The 21,686-nt window shown below is 34.8% G+C and overlaps 1 protein-coding gene across 2 annotated transcripts in view; it reads right to left on the bottom strand.

The window, feature by feature from the left end:
- Positions 1-21,686, bottom strand: part of LOC123562446 (general vesicular transport factor p115-like) — a 38,770-nt gene that overhangs the window by 10,434 nt on the left and 6,650 nt on the right. The window contains exons 5-20 of one of the 2 annotated variants that reach the window (XM_053537495.1): positions 21,037-21,195; positions 20,445-20,565; positions 18,887-19,077; positions 18,348-18,488; positions 17,857-17,945; positions 16,694-16,708; positions 14,163-14,317; positions 13,223-13,428; positions 11,185-11,295; positions 10,593-10,714; positions 9,776-9,957; positions 9,205-9,320; positions 8,801-8,939; positions 7,861-7,970; positions 4,476-4,694; positions 3,943-4,092 (exon numbers count right to left, since the gene is read on the bottom strand). In XM_053537495.1, the coding sequence (XP_053393470.1) occupies positions 3,943-4,092; positions 4,476-4,694; positions 7,861-7,970; positions 8,801-8,939; positions 9,205-9,320; positions 9,776-9,957; positions 10,593-10,714; positions 11,185-11,295; positions 13,223-13,428; positions 14,163-14,317; positions 16,694-16,708; positions 17,857-17,945; positions 18,348-18,488; positions 18,887-19,077; positions 20,445-20,565; positions 21,037-21,195 (2,226 nt within the window). The remainder of the gene's footprint in view (positions 1-3,942; positions 4,093-4,475; positions 4,695-7,860; positions 7,971-8,800; positions 8,940-9,204; positions 9,321-9,775; positions 9,958-10,592; positions 10,715-11,184; positions 11,296-13,222; positions 13,429-14,162; positions 14,318-16,693; positions 16,709-17,856; positions 17,946-18,347; positions 18,489-18,886; positions 19,078-20,444; positions 20,566-21,036; positions 21,196-21,686) is intronic. The other variant, XM_053537496.1, reaches the window with a different exon arrangement.

Here is a 21,686-nt window from a genome sequence, read left to right on the forward strand (position 1 = left end):
TTCCGCATGACGCATTCAGTCGTCACATTTCAATGGTCTTAAATAAAATCTTTTAGTTCTTTCTAACAAGTTGGACCAATCAATTTTTTTGTTGCGTAACATTTTTAAAACATAAATAAAACCGGATGTTGTGAAAAAAATAAATGCTTTCGTTGAAAAAAGCTGTAAAAGCGAGCGTCGTTCGAGTTATAATTTTTGATTTCTCGAAGCCTGAAAATTACGGATGATTCTTTATATGATCGAAACATTAAAAAAATGAATAAATAAATAAATAGATACCAACAAATATTCATTGAGAAATGACAGTTGAAATAATGCAACCCAAAAGTATATACTTTTTCGCTCGTCGCTATGCGGCAAATAATGCCATCTGCGGGATCAAACATTTTTACGACTAATTGAGTTTATTCTCATTATTATCATTCTTACGTTTTATAACAATAAAATTATCATAAAACATTGTGCCAGAATTTCATTTAAATCTGTCAAAATTTAACAGAGATAAATATAACAAGAGGACCATGATGGTCCTGAATCGTTCACCTCTTCTCATATGACCCAGTTTTGAGTATGACATCGTTTTTTCTATTATTTGACAAAGTGACCTAGTTTTTGAGCTCATGTGACCCAGTTTTGAACTTGACCTAGATATTATCAAGATAAAAATTCTGACCAATTTTCATGAAGATGCATTGAAAAATATGGTCTCTAGAGAGGTCACAAGGTTTTTCTATTATTTGACCTATTGACCTAGTTTTCAAAGGTACGTGACCCTGTTTTAAACTTTACTTAGATATCATCAAGGTCAACATTCTCACTAATTTTCATGAAGATCTCATGAAAAATATGGCCTCTAGAGAGGTCACAAGGTTTTTCTATTTTTATACCTACTGGCCTAGTTTTTACCGCACGTGACCCAGTTTCAAAACTGACCTAGCTATCATCAAGGTGAACATTCAGATCAATTTTCATGAAGATCCATTGAAAAATATGGCCTCTAGAGAGGTCAAAAGATTTTAATAATTTTAGACCTACTGACCTAGTTTTTGACCGCAGTTGACCCAGTTTCTAATCTGACCTAGATATCATCAAGATGAACATTCAGACCAACTTTCATACAGATCCCATGAAAAGTATGGCCTCTAGAGAGGTCACAAGGTTTTTTTATTATTTGACCTACTGACCTAGTTTTTTAAGGCATGTGACCCAGTTTCAAACCTGATCTAGATATCAGCAAGGTGAACATTCTGACCAATTTTTATGGAGATCCATTCACAAGTATGGCCTCTAGAGAGGTCACAAGGTTTTTCTATTTTTAGACCTACTGACCTAGTTTTTGACTGCACATGACCCTGTTAAACCTGAACTAGATATCATCAAGATGAACATTCAGACCAATTTTCATACAGATCCCATGAAAAATATGGCCTTTAGAAAGGTCACAAGGTTTTTCTATTATTTGACCTACTGACCTAGTTTTTGATGGCACGTGACCCACTTTCGAACTTGATCTAGATATCATCAAGATGGACACTCAGACCAACTTTCATACAGATCCCATGAAAAATATGGCCTCTAGAGAGGTCACAAGGTTTTTCTATTATTTGACCTACTGACCTAGTTTTTGAAGGCATGTGACCCACTTTTGAACCTGATCTAGATATCATCAGGTTGAACATTCTGACCAATTTTCATGAAGATCTCAGGAAATATATGGCCTCTAGAGAGGTCACAAGGTTTTTCTATTTTTAGACCTACTGACCTAGTTTTTGACCACATGTGACCCAGTTTCAAACTTGACCTAGATATCATCAAGATGAACATTCAGACCAACTTTCATACAGATCCCATGAAAAATATGGCCTTTAGAGAAGTCACAAGGTTTTTCTATTATTTGACCTACTCACCTAGTTTTTGATGGCACGTGACCCAGTTTCGAACCTGACCTAGATAACATCAAGGTAAATGTTCTGACCAATTTTCATGAAGATATTGTGAAATATATGACCTCTATAGAGGTCAGAAGGTTTTTCTATTTTTAGACCTACTGACCTAGTTTTTGACGGCACGTGACCCAGTTTCAAACTTGACCTAGATATCATCAAGGTGATTATTCTGACCAATTTTCATGAAGATCTTGTGAAATATATGGCCTCTAGCGAGGTCACAAGGTTTTTCTATTTTTAAACCTACTGACCTAGTTTTTGAAGGCACGTGACCCAGTTTCGAACTTGACCTAGATATCATCAAGATGAACATTCTGAACAACTTTCATAAAGATCCCATGAAAAATGTGACCTCTAGAGTGGTCACAAGCAAAAGTTTACGGACGCACACACGGACGGACGACGGACACCGCGCGATCACAAAAGCTCACCTTGTCACTTTGTGACAGGTGAGCTAAAAACATAGCTATGGAGCTATAAAGGGCGTTGAGTATATTCTTTATAAGTACGGTTCTAAACATTTGAGTGCGGAAAAAAATTGAATTATAAATGATCGGGTACTGCTATAAAAATACACTTCAGTAAAGACAGACGTACCTAATTACCGCACAAAAATTACGTGTAAGTATCATACCGAAACGCAAAACAAAAAATTCATTAGAATTATTTTACACTTTCATACCGCGTGAATATTGTCACATCTTTGCGTCGTGACCGTGAACGCACACAACACTGCCTGAACAAAACTGGTAGAATTGTGGATTATATCATTGAAAAGAAAAGAACTAAAATATTTTCTTTTACATGTAAGCTTAAACTATCTTCAACTCATGCACACCAGATCTTTGATTCTTACGTATGCGATATAACAATGCTCATGTGCGTATAAAAAAGTAAAAACATCTTCGTTGGTATCTGTCTATTTGTTTATTTATTTATTTATTTATTTATTCATCTATTTATTGTGTTGTTAAACTTCGAGACTGTCTCTTGATCTATAGAATAAAGTGTTAATAATAACTCAATTATTTCGACAGCTAGTTTGTGATACTTTAGAAACTCCACAAAATTGTTTCAAAATTCAAATTTTCATAAAGTACATGTACATGTTTTCTGAAAATTAGCCCAAAATAATCTCATTTTCAGCACAATAGTTTCTGTCTAAAATAGCTTAGATATTCATTTTATTACATCTTCATACTAAACACATACGCTATTTTTTATGAGAAATAACTTTTTTTATGCGTTTTGATTGCCTGTATGCGTATAAATGAGTAAAACCAGTGTTAGAAAATGACAATAATATGTATTTATAAAATTATTTTTAAGAATTGTTCATATTTGTTGTTTAAATATGTGCATGATAAAATTTAGCATTTTATAAATGTTGTTTAGCCAAAACAATATCTGATGAGAGAATACGGTCATTTATTTTGTGTCTTTAATTCAACAGTCTGTTGAAATGACTGTACTACAAAGCTGCATGAAATTAACTTTGTTGCGTAGCTACTTCAATTTACTTACAGAGTGCAAATTCCATACTTATTAGCACATATTTGATGTCATATGTCACTAATTAACAACAATATCCGAAGCAAAAAACTACGAAATCAATGTTATCTCTCTAAACATCTCTCGGTATTCAGGGTAGATTGGCTTATCAGCCTGCTAGGTGGCTGAAAGATAAATATCAGCAGGGCAGAAGTGGAGATAACGCTTTAGGGCAGAATGAGTTAAGTGGGTTGTTCACTTTGCTGAATATGAAACAAATTTTTTGCACAATTTAATAAGGCACTTATTTAACCTTGAAGTATTCAGTGTCAGTTGGTGTTTTTGTAACATCACCCAGAAGAATGGTCTACCTGCCAGGATCTTGCAGCCTCCACACTCAAGAAACATAACAAGTTGTCACAACAATATAACAAAAGATAAAGATTTCTAAATTTGGTTAACATAAAAAAATACTTAGTTACAATATAGAAACCAGCTAACTTACATGAACTTTGTCAATAAGGTTTAAATTTTCTTCATTTGCCTTTTTAACCCTGTCTTGTAATGTATTTCTCTCGTCCATAAGTTTTGTAACTTCCTCGGAGAGTGAGGCTGCTTTGGCATCTGATTCTTGACTGGTATTTGGTATTGATTGCTGTGAAAAATACAGAACAGATCACTTCAGATATGTGCCAGTTATACATTTCTTCAGGTTTTTAAGAATAATTTTACAGTAACATTTAACTCATTTCAGTTAATTTTCTTTATAAGGAATAAGTACATTTCATTCAGAAACAGTCTTATTATTTTTCATAAGGATTCTGGTGAAAACAAAATTTGCTTGATGTTACTATTGACCATGCTTTGAGGCTCTGGAAGTATTTCTATACAAAGTAACTTTCAATAAAAGTGTATATAAATTTAGCCTGTAAAAATCACCTTTAAACATGGCCTCGATGTATTTATAATTCTATTTTCTGGGAAAGAAGTTAATCATGGTCATTAAACCTGCCAAAAGATAGTTCAATGTTTACTTACCACTTGTTGTAATTGAGTTTGTAACTGACTACACTCTGAATTAAGTCTATGAATTTCTGCGTCTTTACTAGACACTTCAACACGCAGTTCATGTAAATCAGTATTTAATCTATTCACAGTTTGTTGTAACACTGCCGTTTCACTAGGATTATTTTCTTTATCCTCCTCTCCCAGGTCCTGGGCAACAACCCTCGCCTCCGCTACAGATAAATCTGTTTTCTGTGATAAACAAGAAAAAGAAGTTAACCATTCTGTCAATAAAACAACACTTACATAGTTAAAACTATCACTTAGGCAACAGAAAAGTAAGTGTTCCGATTCTCATCCCAGCCACCTGTCTAAAACCACAGCCCCCAATTTTTTATTAGTCAAAAATAATAGAACATATTCCAGTTATCCAAAATTTATTTTGATACTGCAACACTTTCACGAAATCGCCTAAATCTCCAGTTTAAAGAATATGATTGACAAATTGTGATGATGCAAGGACAGTTTGACATCATTTGACAGTATCAGATATGAAGCTTTACCTATTAAAACAAGAGGACCATGATGGTCCTGAATCGCTCACCTCTTTCCACATGACCCAGTTTTGAGTATGACGTCGTTTTTTCTATTATTTGACATAGTGACCTAGTTTTTGAGCTCATGTGACCCAGTTTCGAACTTGACCTAGATATTATCAAGATAAAAATTCTGACCAATTTTCATGAAGATCCATTGAAAAATATGGTCTCTAGAGATGTCAAAAGATTTTAATAACTTTAGACCTACTGACCTAGTTTTTGACCGCAGTTGACCCAGTTTCAAAACTGACCTAGATATCATCAAGATGAACATTCAGACCAACTTTCATACAGATCCCATGAAAAGTATGGCCTCTAGAGAGGTCACAAGGTTTTTTTATCATTTGACCTACTGACCTAGTTTTTTAAGGCACGTGGCCCAGTTTCAAACTTGACCTAGATATCATCAAGGTGAACATTCTGACCAATTTTTATGGAGATCCATTCACAAGTATGGTCTCTAGAGAGGTCACAAGGTTTTTCTATTTTTAGACCTAATGACCTAGTTTTTGACCGCACATGACCCTGTTTCGAATTTGACCTAGATATCATCAAGATGAACATTCAGACCAATTTTCATACAGATCCCATGAAAAATATGGCCTTTAGAGAGGTCACAAGGTTTTTCTATTATTTGACCTACTGACCTAGTTTTTGACGGCACGTGACCCACTTTCAAATTTGACCTAGATATCATCAAGATGAACATTCAGACCAATTTTCATACAGATCCCATGAAAAATATGGCCTCTAGAGAGGTCACAAGGTCTTTCTATTATTTGACCTACTGACCTAGTTTTTGACCGCACGCGACCCACTTTCGAACTTGACCTAGATATCATCAAGGTGAACATTTAGACCAATTTTCATACAGATCCCATGAAAAATATGGCCTTTAGAGAAATCACAAGGTTTTTCTATTATTTGACCTACTGACCTAGTTTTTGATGGCACGTGACCCACTTTCAAATCTGACCTAGATATCATCAAGATGAACATTCAGACCAATTTTCATACAGATCCCATCAAAAATATGGCCTCTAGACAGGTCACAAGGTTTTTCTATTATTTGACCTAATGACCTAGTTTTTGTACGCACGTGACCCACTTTCGAACTTGACCTAGATATCATCAAGGTGAACATTCTGACCAATTTTCATGAAGATCTCATGAAATATATGGCCTCTAGAGAGGTCACAAGGTTTTTCTATTTTAAGACCTACTGACCTAGTTTTTGACCGCACATGACCCTGTTTCGAACTTGACCTAGATATCATCAAGATGAACATTCTGACCAACTTTCATACAGATCCCATGAAAAATATGGCCTCTAGAGAGGTCACAACGTTTTTCTATTATTTGACTTACTGACCTAGTTTTTGATGGCATGTGACCCAGTTTCGAACTTGACCTAGATATTATCAAGGTGAACATTCAGACCAATTTTCATGAAGATCTTGTGAAATATATGGCCTCTAGAGAGGTCACAAGGTTTTTCTATTTTTAGACCTACTGACCTAGTTTTTGACCGCAGTTGACCCAGTTTCAAAACTGACCTAGATATCATCAAGATGAACATTCAGACCAACTTTCATACAGATCCCATGAAAAGTATGGCCTCTAGAGAGGTCACAAGGTTTTTTTATCATTTGACCTACTGACCTAGTTTTTTAAGGCACGTGGCCCAGTTTCAAACTTGACCTAGATATCAAGGTGAACATTCTGACCAATTTTTATGGAGATCCATTCACAAGTATGGTCTCTAGAGAGGTCACAAGGTTTTTCTATTTTAAGACCTACTGACCTAGTTTTTGACCGCACATGACCCTGTTTCGAACTTGACCTAGATATCATCAAGATGAACATTCTGACCAACTTTCATACAGATCCCATGAAAAATATGGCCTCTAGAGAGGTCACAACGTTTTTCTATTATTTGACCTACTGAACTAGTTTTTGATGGCACGTGACCCAGTTTCGAACTTGACCTAGATATTATCAAGGTGAACATTCAGACCAATTTTCATGAAGATCTTGTGAAATATATGGCCTCTAGAGAGGTCACAAGGTTTTTCTATTTTTAGACCTACTGACCTAGTTTTTGACGGCACGTGACCCAGTTTCGAACTTGGCCTAGATATCATCAAGGTGAACATTCTGACCAATTTTCATGAAGATCTGGTGAAATATATGGCCTCTAGAGAGGTCACAAGGTTTTTCTATTTTTAGACCTACTGACCTAGTTTTTGACGGCACGTGACCCAGTTTCGAATCTGACCTAATTATTATCAAGATGAACAATCTGACCAACTTTCATAAAGATCCCATGAAAAATGTGACCTCTAGAGTGGTCACAAGCAAAAGTTTACGGACGCACGCACGCACGGACGACGGACACCGCGCGGTCACAAAAGCTCACCTTGTCACTTTGTGACAGGTGAGCTAATAAATTAGGATAAATGTTCATGAAAAATGGCAGTTTGACATCACAAGCAGACATTCTGGCAACCAATTTTCGTTTAAAAATTCTCTCAGAAAGCCAATATAATTTCTGATCTAAATTTAAGTATGATCGATTTTTATTGATCAAAATTAAATATCTGTTGTACTGACTTCAATCGTTTACAACAATGGTAATTACCTCTGCCGGGAAAACTGACATAGATCTGACTGTACTATGACAGGATTTAAATAAGATTTGTTTGCGAATGCATTTAATTGATGTAAGACATATCTTGAATCAATTTTCCAGACTACGTCTTGCAAAGAAATCTCTCTTGTCTAAATCATGTTACAATCTAGTTTTGGAGGATACTTACTAATTTATCTATATGTGATTGTTTTTCTGTTAACTGTAAACTAAGACTTTGTAATCTATCATTTAAACTCCTAACTTCCTCTTCTTTATCACTATCGGAGGATTTAGAACCTGAAAACAGAAAAATCTACTTTTACCACATGTCCGCTAAAAACAGCGTTAATAATTTCCCCACTCATGTCTTTTTTTTTTAAGGGTTCTTAATATAAAAGATGACCTTTTCTTTTTTTTATTACTATATAACATACAATGTATAAATAAGTTACCTAAAATGATGAATCTGGTAATGATTGAAAATGACTACCTCTGTAACTTAATGACAATATGGGGACATTTTCATCGATGTTCTTGACCACATAATGTGAAACTTTAAGGGTCAGGGAACAACTTGCTGGCAACATGCCAAGTACAACACAAATGTTTTTCGAAAGAAGTGGGGTAACATAATGATTGTCATTTCATCACTTCTCTACATGAAACAGAGGTACAGGACAAATGTTTTCAGACAAAATTATTGTCTTCAGTAATAAAAGTGTCACAGAAAACATTCACCTCACCTTGGGATCAAACTTGCGAGCTCTCAATTTACAGTCCCTTGTTCTTAACTAGCTAGGTTGGTTGTGAAAAAATATATACTTGTTTGTTTTGTTTTACTATTATAATTAAGCCACACTGTTACAGTGGCAACTGTCCCAACATTTTTTTGAAAACAATGGGTGAAAACCCCAGCTGCCCCTCTAGGGCCAACGTTCTGCCAGCCAGTTGGAGTGCTTCCTCATTAACTGACCCTAGCAGGGCTGAAAACCACAAGGAAATGTTGCAAGTAACCTGAGACCTCACCTGTTCCGTCATTCGGGCCCCTTGTGCCACATAATAAATATTTTTATATTTCAAAATACTAAAATTACAGAGTATCAACACAAAAGTCTATGAGACTGTACCTTTAGTAGCTTTTAATAGAGCATTCTGGTCTTTAAGCTGTTGTATTTGTTGAGCATAATCTTCTATCTGTTTTCTAGCTTTGTTATATTCACTTTGAATATTCTCTAACTGACCCTGTGCTTCTCGTAACCTTCCATCCTGAAGTTGTAGAAACAGTTACTAAGCAATACAGAAACACAACAAAAATGATTTGGACATGAAGCGGACTCATATTTACAGGCTATTACATTGCGTCTTCATAATATTGATACCCAGTTGCAACAGTTTTATGCTAAGATTTGTATAAAAAATATGCCAGAGTTCTACAGTAGACATACTGCAGACTATAGGAACACAATATCATTAAGCAAAAGAACGAGTGCATATTTCTTCATGTACAGTTAAATATAAGATATAAACCAACCTGTTCTTGGATTAAATCTTTATACTGTGTTACAATACTTTCATGTTCTTTTAAATTGGCTAGCTGCTTTTTGCTTTCTTCTCTGTTATTTGATGATAAAGCTTTCAAAATATCATCTGAAAATATTCATAAAGAAAACTTTATAACAACAGCAGAAAACAACAGTAATGCTTTTTCCTCCAGTTCAGTATTACAGATTAGCACATAGATAAGACAAAGACATAAGATATGAACAACAACTTTGTGTAATGAAGCCTACGTGAATAAACATAAGATGCAAAACCATAAATTTGAGATAAAGCCCCTGCAGCCATCATTTTAAAGGACCTGTATTATCAAAGTCTTGTGCATGTATTTATCAGAGATACCTTGATCTCAAAATTTAATATCTAAATGACTTCTTCATTGTTCATGAAACAAATTGTTTTATGTTCTAATGACAGGTAGTATAAAGTACAAATTGATCAAACTGAATGTTTTAATGCAAATGAATAAATACTCTTCAAACATTTTTTAAAAAAATCAGGAAATTTAAAACAAGTTCAAACAAAACAAAACAATGAAAACTTACGTTCTACACTTTTAAACAATCTACAAAACTCATAGTCAAAGACAACTTCATTGGCTTGTTTATAGTTTATGTGAGGTTTCTTCATGGCTCGTGTGTAACTCTCAGACTTGGTGACCTGTGTGAGTTTGTCTGTAAATGCCTCCAGACCAATCCTCTTCTCAATGATCTGCCACAATGATGTACTGAAAATATAACAATGTTTCTCTGCTTGGACTGGGCACAATATTTTTTTCTGAGTTACAACATTTCTGAGTTCAGTCTAAATCAAACTAAATCACATGCTGACATTTAAACACTGGTTTCCAAACTCAGCTATAACTAAAAGTAGGATTTCATTTAGGAACAAACTCACTTTCCTGCAAATGTTTTAATTTTCAAATTAAAGATATTGTATGAATGACTTTGTTATAATCAACTAAGAACATCATCACAAAACAGACTGAAAGACTTTTCATTTCAGTTTATACCTTTTATCCGTTTATTCAAGTAGGCTGGATATTTATTTCATCCGACTTACAGTTGATGAAATTTTTATCTTATGAATCAAATTTACAAAGAAATATGTGACACGAATATAGATTAGTAAAACAAAAGTCCATTATCTTAGTCTCTAAATTATTCGTTGAAGAGTGTCACAATCAGTCAACTTCAACACAAGCCATTACACATCAAGCATAATTACACAGCCAATGTTTTACACAACTATAGACTCAGAATAAAGAACCTTTAAATTTCCTTTAAGTTCTCCTCCCCTGAAACTATGCTATAATACTGTGAATTATTTCTGAAATATAAGAGGTTTTAACATCTGACTTACGTTGTGAATGTTTCATTCTGGTCATCATTACACAGTAAACATATACCGAGAAGGAAGGCACATAAACCCTGAACATTCTGTTCATTTTCATCTCCATCTGATGAAGACACCTGCGAGATCAGCTACAATATTGTTAAGGACTGTTTCCATGGTAACGTCTAACATCAGTATTATTCTGTTTGTTTCAGCAAAAGTTTTATTTAGTTCTCCAACTGACCAAATCTATATATATTGAAAAAGGACATAATTCTATGTAAATTGCAACAATTACACAATAACACACATCATGTTAACACTTCAGTGGCGTAAAGAATGAATCTTGCCACACTTTCACTAAAGATTCCGCCATTTTTACTCAGCTTTTCAGGTTACACTGCTTAAAGTAATAATTAAATGGAATGTCTTGACATATTTAAACAAAATACAACTATCTTAAATGTTAACAGTCTTTGCATTTTACAACAAAAACAGACCTCTTCCTAGGATCTAACTTAACAGCTTTACTCTACATACTGAGCTACTTTAAGAATGTTAGTAAAGCCAGGTACACATATATATATATATATATGAAAGTGAAGTGTGTAAAGGATACATAAGGAACATTTGCAGTGTTGAAGAGAAAATGTGCGACAGCCGTTGTACAATCTGCCATCCAGGTTGCCAGCAACATCAGGATACCTAGCCGAGTCTGTACACGACCACCCTGTTCAAATAGACATAATACTTTACATTTTCTCCTTACTTACTGAAACAAGAGCACCATGATGGTCCTGAATCGCTCACCTCTTCCCACATGACCCAGTTTTGAGTATGACGTCGTTTTTTCTATTATTTGACATAGTGACCTAGTTTTTGAGCTCATGTGACCCAGTTTTGAACTTGACCTAGATTTATCAAGATAAAAATTCTGACCAATTTTCATGAAGATCCATTGAAAAATATGGTCTCTAGAGGTCACAAGGTTTTTCTATTATTTGACCTATTGACCTAGTTTTCGAAGGTCGTGACCCTGTTTTGAACTTTACCTAGATATCATCAAGGTGAACATTCTCACTAATTTTCATGAAGATCTCATGAAAAGTATGGCCTCTAGAGAGGTCACAAGGTTTTTCTATTTTTATACCTACTGGCCTAGTTTTTGACCGCACGTGACCCAGTTTCGAAACTGACCTAGATATCATCAAGGTGAACATTCAGATAAATTTTCATGAAGATCCATTGAAAAATATGGTCTCTAGAGAGGTCACAACGTTTTTTCATTATTTGACCTACTGACCTACTTTTTGACGGCATGTGACCCACTTTTGAACTTGACCTAGATATCATCAAGATGAACATTCTGACCAATTTTTATGGAGATGCATTCACAAGTATGGCCTCTAGAGAGGTCACAAGGTTTTTCTATTATTTGACCTACTGACCTAGTTTTTGACCGCATATGACCCTGTTTCGAACTTGACCTAGATATCATCAAGATGAACATTCAGACCAACTTCCATACAGATCCCATGAGAAATATGGCCTTTAGAGAGGTCACAAGGTTTTTCTATTATTTGAACTACTGACCTAGTTTTTGAAGGCACGTGACCCACTTTCGAACTTGACCTAGATATCATCAAGATGAACATTCAGACCAACTTTCATACACATCCCATGAAAAATATGGCCTCTAGAGAGGTCACAAGGTTTTTCTATTATTTGACCTACTGACCTAGTTTTTGATGGCACGTGACTCACTTTCGAACTTGACCTAGATATCATCAAGGTGAACATTCTGACCAATTTTCATGAAGATCTCATGACATATATGGCCTCTAGAGAGGTCACAAGGTTTTTCTATTATTTGACCTACTGACCTAGTTTTTGAAGGCACGTGACCCAGTTTCGAACTTGACCTAGATATCATCAAGATGAACGTTCTGACCAGTTTTCATGAAGATCTTGAGAAATATATGGCCTCTAGAGAGGTCACAAGGTTTTTCTATTTTTAGACCTACTGACCTAGTTTTTGAAGGCACCTGACCCAGTTTCGAACTGGACCTAGATATCATCAAGGTGAACATTCTGACCAATTTTCATGAAGATCGTGTGAAATATATGGCCTCTAGAGAGGTCACAAGGTTTTTCTAATTTTAGACCTACTGACCTAGTTTTTGATGGCACGTGACCCAGTTTCGAACTTGACCTAGATATCATCAAGGTGAACATTCTGACCAACTTTCATAAAGATCCCACAAAAAATGTGACCTCTAGAGTGGTCACAAGCAAAAGTTTACGGACGGACGCACGGACGACGGACGCTGCGTGATCACAAAAGCTCACCTTGTCACTATGTGACAGGTGAGCTAAAAATCATTTATTTAAATCCACATCTTACATGTACACGTGTATATATTTTTACATTTTGTCATCATTTATTAAATGAATTACAAGCATTAGTGTACTTTCGAACACAAAGATGAAAACAGGAAATTTTCGGAGTCAAGAATCACTTCATTTTATTGTGTGTGTGTGTTCAGGTTTAAGGTCTTTTTCAACAATTTTTCAGTCATTTTATTGGAAAGTTTGAAAATATCTAATAATTTGTGGAAAATAGGCTATACAGATTCAAACAACTTTGTAATGAGTACCTGAGCAACTATATTACAACACTGTTGTAACAGTGAGACAGGTGGATTGCCGAGACTAGTGGCTAGTTGTACACGTAATAACTGTTCTTTCTGTGTTGCATTGTCCGATATGGCATTTAACATGGCAACTGCAGCAAACCAGTTTGACAGGGAGTCTGTACTGAATAATCCCCCACACAATAGCTGTCCTGCTGATATTGTGTTCACTGTAAACAGACAAGAATAGATATGAACAAAAAAACCAGTTAATGAAACCATGTGCTTTTTCTTTATAAAACTTGATATGAATTATGAAGTTACCTTTTTTGTGGCACAATCTGTAATAACATTCATGTACTTTTTAGAGTAACTGTTAAAATTTTCAATACATGCCGTGAGTTTAATCAATTATACCAAATACCAAAAAAAAATCTGTAAAGCTTGCTATCAAATGGCAACAGTACACAATGTTTTTTCCATATTCAGTGTAATCCTCCTGTGTCTATACTTACATAGGTTTTTTTTTTCATAAACAGTGTAAACCTCAATGCATTTAATACAGAATAATCAACTGATCATCATATTCAAAATAAAGAGAACTAAAGTTACTAATTAAGTTAGAGACAAGTGACAAGGGAAGTTGAGCATCTGATAGGAGTCAATTTGGAAAGTTCACTGTAAGAAAGCACCTACATTGCTTTTTATGTACAAGTGCTAGAAAATAAACATTATATTCTGTGGAAGTAAATCTCAGAACTTTCTTTGGCATTTGCCAAATGGGAGGATTCTTAAAACTGCCAGGACTTTCAAACATGGTAATTTAGACAAAAACAGGCCTAATTTACATACTTAAACTACTATTTCTGAAAAAAAAAATAAAAAAGAATATTTTTCAGAGCCTGTAAGCTGCAACTAATTCTATTCTTGTGTCACTTATAAATAACAAGAAAGTTTTACATACCATCAGCAGAAGTAGGTAATAAAGTCTGAACAATCTGTGACTGGCCAACTTCATTTTTATACAGAAATGACTGGAAACAGTAAAGGACTGCACATCGGAGTGTAAAAGGTTGTTTCTCATTCACCATGGACATAAGAAGCACAACAATAGCTGGTCTGAAACAGATAAATGTCTGAATTTCAGTAAGTGATACCATGGTCTGAAATAGATATCAGGCTGAATTTCAGTAAGTGATATCATGGTCTCAGACAAAGGTATCAGGCTGAATTTCATTAAAAGACATCATGGTCTGAAACAAATATCAGGCTGAATTTCATTAAGTGACATCATGGTCTGAAACAGATTGGCTGAATTTCATTAAGTGATGTCAAAGTATTCCAAATTAACATTAATGCACCAAAAGACATAGCTGACATATACTATCCTATAATTCTTGTCAGTTCATGAACAGAATCTAAGAACAGAAGACATGTGAACTCAAATCGTCACAGGATCAATCTGGTGTTAATCTACATTAGTTTGTATTTTCTAACAAATTCAAACGTTACATAAATTCCTCAATATGTTTTCACTTATTCTATCATACTTGAATTCATCATTATTTGTTAGCTTGATAAGGTATTTTTCTGTCCAGTCACAAGAATTTAAATCAGTTGATGCATAAACTACTCAATTTAATGAAACAATTAAAACTAGAGCTATCACTAAAGGTGATGAATGTACCCCCCGCATGCACTGACACAGTACATTGCAATTTGACGCACACAAGATTGCATAATTATGTGGACTGTATGTATATAGACTGTTTTTTGTTACTAAACTGTATACATACAAAGTCCCATAACTATGCAGAATATTTATCTAAAAGAATGTAACATGCACCATGCACAACTAGGGTTGGTACTGATCACTTGTGTGAAGTTTCATAAAATTGTGTGTAAGGGTTTGGTAGATTAGGCACGCACAAGATTGCATATGCAGACTGTATGTACATAGTATGTTAACAAGAAACAGAGTCCCATAACTCTGCAATTTTTGTCGCTGAAAGAACCTAACATGCCCCATGCATAACTACTGTTGTTACTGATCACTTGTGTGAAGTTTCATTAAATTGTGTCAAGGGGATGAGGAGAGATGGTGCGCACAAGATTGTGTCTATGTATATAGTATAGTAACAAAAAAACAAAGTCCCATAACTCTGCAATTTTTCTTTTTCTGAAAGAACCTAACATGCCCCATGCACAACTACTGTTGATACTGATCACTTGTGTGAAGTTTCACTAAATTGTGTCAAGGGGATGAGGAGAGATGGTGCGCACAAGATTGTGTCTATGTATATAGTATAGTAACAAAAAAACGAAGTCCCATAACTGTGCAAATTTATTTTCTAAAAGAACCTAACATGCCCCATGCACAACTACTGTTGGTATTGATCACTTGTGTGAAGTTTCATTAAATTCTGTCAAGGGGATCAGGAGAGATGGTGCGCACAAGATTGCGTCACAAGATTGTGTCTATGTATATAGTATAGTAACAAAAAAACAAAGTCCCATAACTCTGCAAATTCTTTTTCTAAAAGAACCTAACATGCCCCATGCACAACTACTGTTGATACTGATCACTTGTGTGAAGTTTCATTAAATTGTGTCAAGGGGATGAGGAGAGATGGTGCGCACAAGATTGTGCCTATGTATATAGTATAGTAACAAAAAAACAAAGTCCCATAACTCTGCAAATTTTTTTTCTAAAAGAACCTAACATGCCCCATGCACAACTACTGTTGGTACTGATCACTTGTGTGAAGTTTCATTAAATTCTGTCAAGGGGATAAGGAGAGATGGTGCGCACAAGATTGCGTCTACGGACAGACGGACAGACAGACAGACGGACAGACAGACAGACAGACAACCTGAAACCAGTATACCCCCCCTTACAACTTTGTTGTCGGGGGGTACAATTATGTAACATGTACATTCCCATGATGGTGTTATTTCAATACATATTAGTTCCAAAACTGCCTTGTAATAAACACCCACCCATGATACAATAGTTTTAACTAATATAAAACTTTTAATACAACATCAACCTGTGTACATATTTCTTATATCATGTATCAAATATAACCAATGAAAAATAAATATCTCTCAGTCAGGTTATGTAGGTACAGAGGTAAATAATGTTACCTTATCATCAATGTCTCAAACAAATTTGAAAGCAGTGAACTTGCACAATTTTACCAAAACTATACATTATTTTCATTTTCTCTTATGCTAGACGTATAACTTAACTGAACAAAGAAATCTATATATTTGTAATATGTGTAGTAACAGAGGATAACTATAATTATTTGAGTGATATCTAAACAAAAATGTCTATGTCAAAGAAACTGAGCTTTGTAACGGAACAGAATCAAAAGTAATTCAACTCAAATTGAACAAACAAGCAGACAACCCAATGATAAATATACAAATTAATTCAACAATTTATGACTAATAACACGATTCCCACTCCAATGAAATAAGCATACATACATCAGACTTGGGTAGCTTTAAAATAATTTCTAACATAATTATATAAATTTCTAGAGAAAAATTCTACAACACTTAGTTTTCTACAAATCAACTCTACTGCAGAAAAACATACATTGTATAACGTATTTTCATCAGTTGGTTCACATAAGCAAGTATCAATGCAAATTCAAATGAAACTGAATCCTCTCTGTTTTTGTTGGGTTTAGGATCACAACAACAACAAGAGCTGTCTGTAAGACAGCAAAAATGCTCGACTATTCGAATTGTTGTCCCAGAAGCAGGAATATTACCCTTAATGTTAGAATATCTATAGAGTTTCAATCCAGTATCTGCATTAGGTTTGGAGATAGTAACTTGCATGCAAAACTTTAACCAGAAGCTTTAAGTTCACAGGGGACATAATTCGGCCAAAACGCATGTCAGAGTTATGGCTCTTGATGCTATAACCTAGTTTTATAACCATGAAGATAAAGTAAAGTTTCAGTTCAATATCTGCATTTGATTTGGAGATAGTAATTTGCATGTAAAACTTTAACCAGGATTTTCTAAGTCCAAAAGGAGGCATTATTTGCCCAAAATACATGTCAAAGTTATAGGACTTGACCCAGTGAGGTTGGTAATTGACCTAGAAAAGAAAAAATAAGTAACAGAGCTATATGCCTTTAAGTGTTAGCTATATGTTCTTGCATACAAAACTTTAACCAGGATTTTACCCAGTGAGGCTGGTAATTGACCTAGAAAAAGAAGAAATAAGTTTCAAAGCTATATGCCTTTAAATGACAGTCATTATATGTACTTGCATGCAAAACTTTAACCAAAGATGACATCGACGCCACAATTAGAATAGCTAGAGCTAACAATTAGGTCATATGGTGACTTTTATAGCTTTTGATGATGGAGAAAGACCCCAGGTACATTGTTTCAGGCATCTGGGTAGAACCTCTAACATTCTATAAGCAAGAATTCTTCATTTCTTCCCCCAAGATAAACCTTTTTCTTTTACATTCAATAAAAGGATTCACTGAAACATCAATGAAGTGGCTCTAGAACCACACTAAATGTTTGACAATATTATTCTGTGACTAAGAATATGAAATTAAATTTCAAGTATCTACTTTGCACATTCTAAAATAAAACAGAACTATAAGGAATTCAAAACATACCTGGGTGGGTTTGATGGAGCCATAACCGAGGCAAAGTACTCCTGGTTCTGAAGATTTCCTCGAATAACTTCAGCCACTGTGTTAATGGTCTAAAATCATAAATACTAATTCAAGAATTGAAACTAGCAATATCTGAAATAGCCAGACACTCTGAACAGCACAGTTCCAGATAATAATTTACGCTTATACTGGACTCTACTTGTTCACTGAGATAGAATATTTTTTGAAATATTTTGTAAATTTGAATTTTGATAATTCATGTCAGTAGTTCTTATAACAACCACCAAGTTGGAATGTGATACTGCCTTAAGTGTCAGTGGTTGTACAAGATTCTTAGAAAAGTGGGATTTTTACCTTGTATGGAAAGTTACTAAGGAAATGTAATAAAACATGTTGTATGTCACAGTCATAATTATATGCAATGTGTTTATGAACTTTTGTGACTTGAGTGATAAAACAGTATGGAGTATGTGTTGATTATATTGACTTACCTCTGTAAGAACATCTGCAGGTACACCACTGGCCATCAATATTGTACATAACTGCTGCACCAAACCACATGTATACATCGTCTTCTGACAGTTACTGGTTAACTGTTGTGGGTTACTAGGAGATACCAGTGATCTCACAAGCTGCAAATTTTAAACAAGTTTCTATTTTCGGTGTCCTTCTTTTCTAAGTATATGTCATTTGTGTATTAAATCTGTCAAGATATTTAAAAGCTGACATAACGTGTGCACTTGCATAGAGCATTCTGTGAATACATCATGCACAATTTCTTAAGTTAAGGTCATCATTCAACTAAAGCCTTTTAAATGATTTAAGGACTACTAAAAAACTACTGAATAATTTCTCTATACATGTACTTAGGAGCTGCAAGTGTGCTGAAGATATCTTAGCATATTCCCTGTCACAGTTTTCGGTCCTAAATTTGTTTTGTGAAGCATACGTAAGTATAGATGTTTTCGCATTAAAGGTCATATCAACAAAAACTGCAATAGAAATATAGAGACTAGAAACAGTACTGTACCTGTAATACAAGATGTATGTTTGTAACTTTCTGCGCAGACCAGCCAACCTGTGACCTTTGTTGATCTTGATCAAGGTCAAAGAATGGTGTCAAATATTTAACATGACTGCCCTCTCGGAAGAAGTTTTGATTTGAGGAATTATTCTTCAGTAGGTTTAACAACAGGAGTAAACAGTCTTCAACGACTATTCCTGGAAAGGAAGTAGAAACCTCTGTATCAATAACAAGTGTTAAAATCAGTGCTGTGAAGGTTCAAACAAACTCTAGTTTTATCATTTTAAACCAAAGCTATCACTGAAGGTGATGAATGTACACCCCCCCCCCCCACCCCACCACATGCACTGACAGTCCATTGCAATTTGACACACATAAGACTGCATAATTATGTGGACTGTAAGTATAAAGACTCCATGTATATAGTATAGTAACAAAAAACAAAGTCCCATAACTCTGCAGAATATTTATTTAAAAGAACGTAACATGCACCATGCACAAGTAGGGTTGGTACTGATCACTTGTGTGAAGTTACATAAATTGTGTGCAAGGGTTCGGGAGATTAGGTGCGCACAAGATTGCATATGCAGACTGTATGTATATAGTATATTAACAAAAAACAAAGTCCCATAACTGTGCAGAGTTTTTTTCTGAAAGAACCTAACATGCACCATGCACAACTAGGGTTACTACTGTTCACTTGTGTGAAGTTTCATTAAATTGTATGCATGGGTTCAGAAGATTATGCGCGCACAAGTTGCATATGCAGACTGTATGTATATAGTATAGTAACAAAAATCAAAGTCCCGTAACTCTGCATTTTTTTTCTGAAAGAACCTAACATGCACCATGCACAACTACTGTTGTTACTGAACACTTGTGTGAAGTTTCATTAAATTGTGTCAAGGGGATGAGGAGAGCTGGTGCGCACAAAATTGTGTCTATGTATATAGTATAGTAACAAAATTCCCATAACTCTGCAAAAAATTTTCTAAAAAAACCTAACATGCATCATGCACAACTACTGTTGTTATTGATCACTTTTGTGAAGTTTCATTAAATTGTGTCAAGGGGATGAGGAGAGTTGGTGCTCACAAGACTGTGTCTACAGACAGACAGACGGACAGATGGACAGACAGACAACCTGAAACCAATATACCCCCCTTAGAACTTTGTTGTCAGGTGGTACAACAACATCAGTGATGCTGATAACAAAGTATTTTTAAAGTCTAACATTCACTATCAAGATGTTTGTTTGTTTTGTTGGGTTTAACGTCACACAAACACAAGTATAAGTCATATGGCGACTTTGCAGCTTTGACAGTGGAGGAAGATCCAAGGTGCCCTCCGTGCCTTATTTCATCATGGACGGACACCTGGGTAGAACCACTGACCTTCTGTAAGCCAGCTAGATGGTTTCTTCACATGAAGAATTCAATGCCCCAAGTAAGGCTCACATTGGTGAGGGGCAAGTGATTCAATGTCTGCGACCTTAACTCCTCGGCCACGGAGGCCCCATCAAGATACTGAGAAATAGCATTACTTTTAAAATAAAATATCTTACCTCCATCTATTCCACCTTCTTCATGAATAATGTCAAGAAGTCTTTCAAAGGCGTTTTCAAATGCCACAATCTTCTGTATATTGGCATTACTCTTTGTCAACTGGTTTAACAGTAACAGAGCCTAAAATCAAACAAGGCATTAATATCAATTCATCTTTTTAATCAAGGTGTATGTGTCACAAATGAAATTCCGAAAGACATCTAAGCAGTTCTAAAAGATGTCAAATAATTTCATTCAAATAGCATCATAAATAACAAAAGTTTTGAAGGTTTAAATTATTTCTACAAAGCAGTAAACCTTACGGTTTTTTTTCAAGACTGCACAAAATTTTGTCTTAAAATGTGCATATTGCATATCATTGTGCATTACCTTGACATTTTGCACTGGGCTCTTATCACTGCAAAAAACATAAGAAAGCATTCTTATATTAAATATTTAAATTAATATGGCAAACACACCCAGTAAAGATAATTTAAATGAAACTATTACCTTTTTCTCTTATTTTGTCAGTAATCTTTGAGAAACAGCCAAAGATTGTGTGTTAAACCACAAGTATATTTCTCTACCCAGCAAACTGTATACAACACTTACATCATTCCTAACAATTTCTCTACTATCAGAGAGCAGGTCCATCAACTTTGAAACGCCCATAGGATGTACCAGTATACACTCTTGCAGATCTTTACATTTGTTTGTCAATAATACAGTGATCAACTTCACAGTAGGCCATCTCACATGGAAATCATATTCCTAATAAAGAAACAAAGGGTTATAAAATCTTAAATTTGAACGATGAATCAAACAAACCCTTTCCATTATATAAAAGAGCATGCTATCAATAATTGCCATGAAGATCTAACATCAGTTTCTTTATAGGTTTTTTCTTCTCTTCATGATTTCAATCAATTTGTTAAATTATTTTGTCAAGTTTCAGGATGTTGTAAACTTGTATTAGAAATTATTTGAATATACTTTGGCACTTTGTTCACTTGCACACAATGGGACCAGAAAATATTTGTTAGAGTTATCAGCAGTTCAGGCCATTGAGCAACGTACATTATTTAGGAATTTTGCCTGGACCTTATGATGAGTTTGAGTGAAGGGTGATGTTCGAAATACCCAAGTTCAAGCAAACAAAGTCTGACTGTAATAAAGATCTTGTTAGACTTAGAGATGACATTTTTATTTTAAAATGACAGTTACAAAAAAAACATCAGTTCATATCGCGGATTTTTTACATC

This window comes from Mercenaria mercenaria, chromosome 2, assembly GCF_021730395.1.
Source record: "Mercenaria mercenaria strain notata chromosome 2, MADL_Memer_1, whole genome shotgun sequence".
Lineage (NCBI taxonomy): Eukaryota > Metazoa > Mollusca > Bivalvia > Venerida > Veneridae > Mercenaria > Mercenaria mercenaria.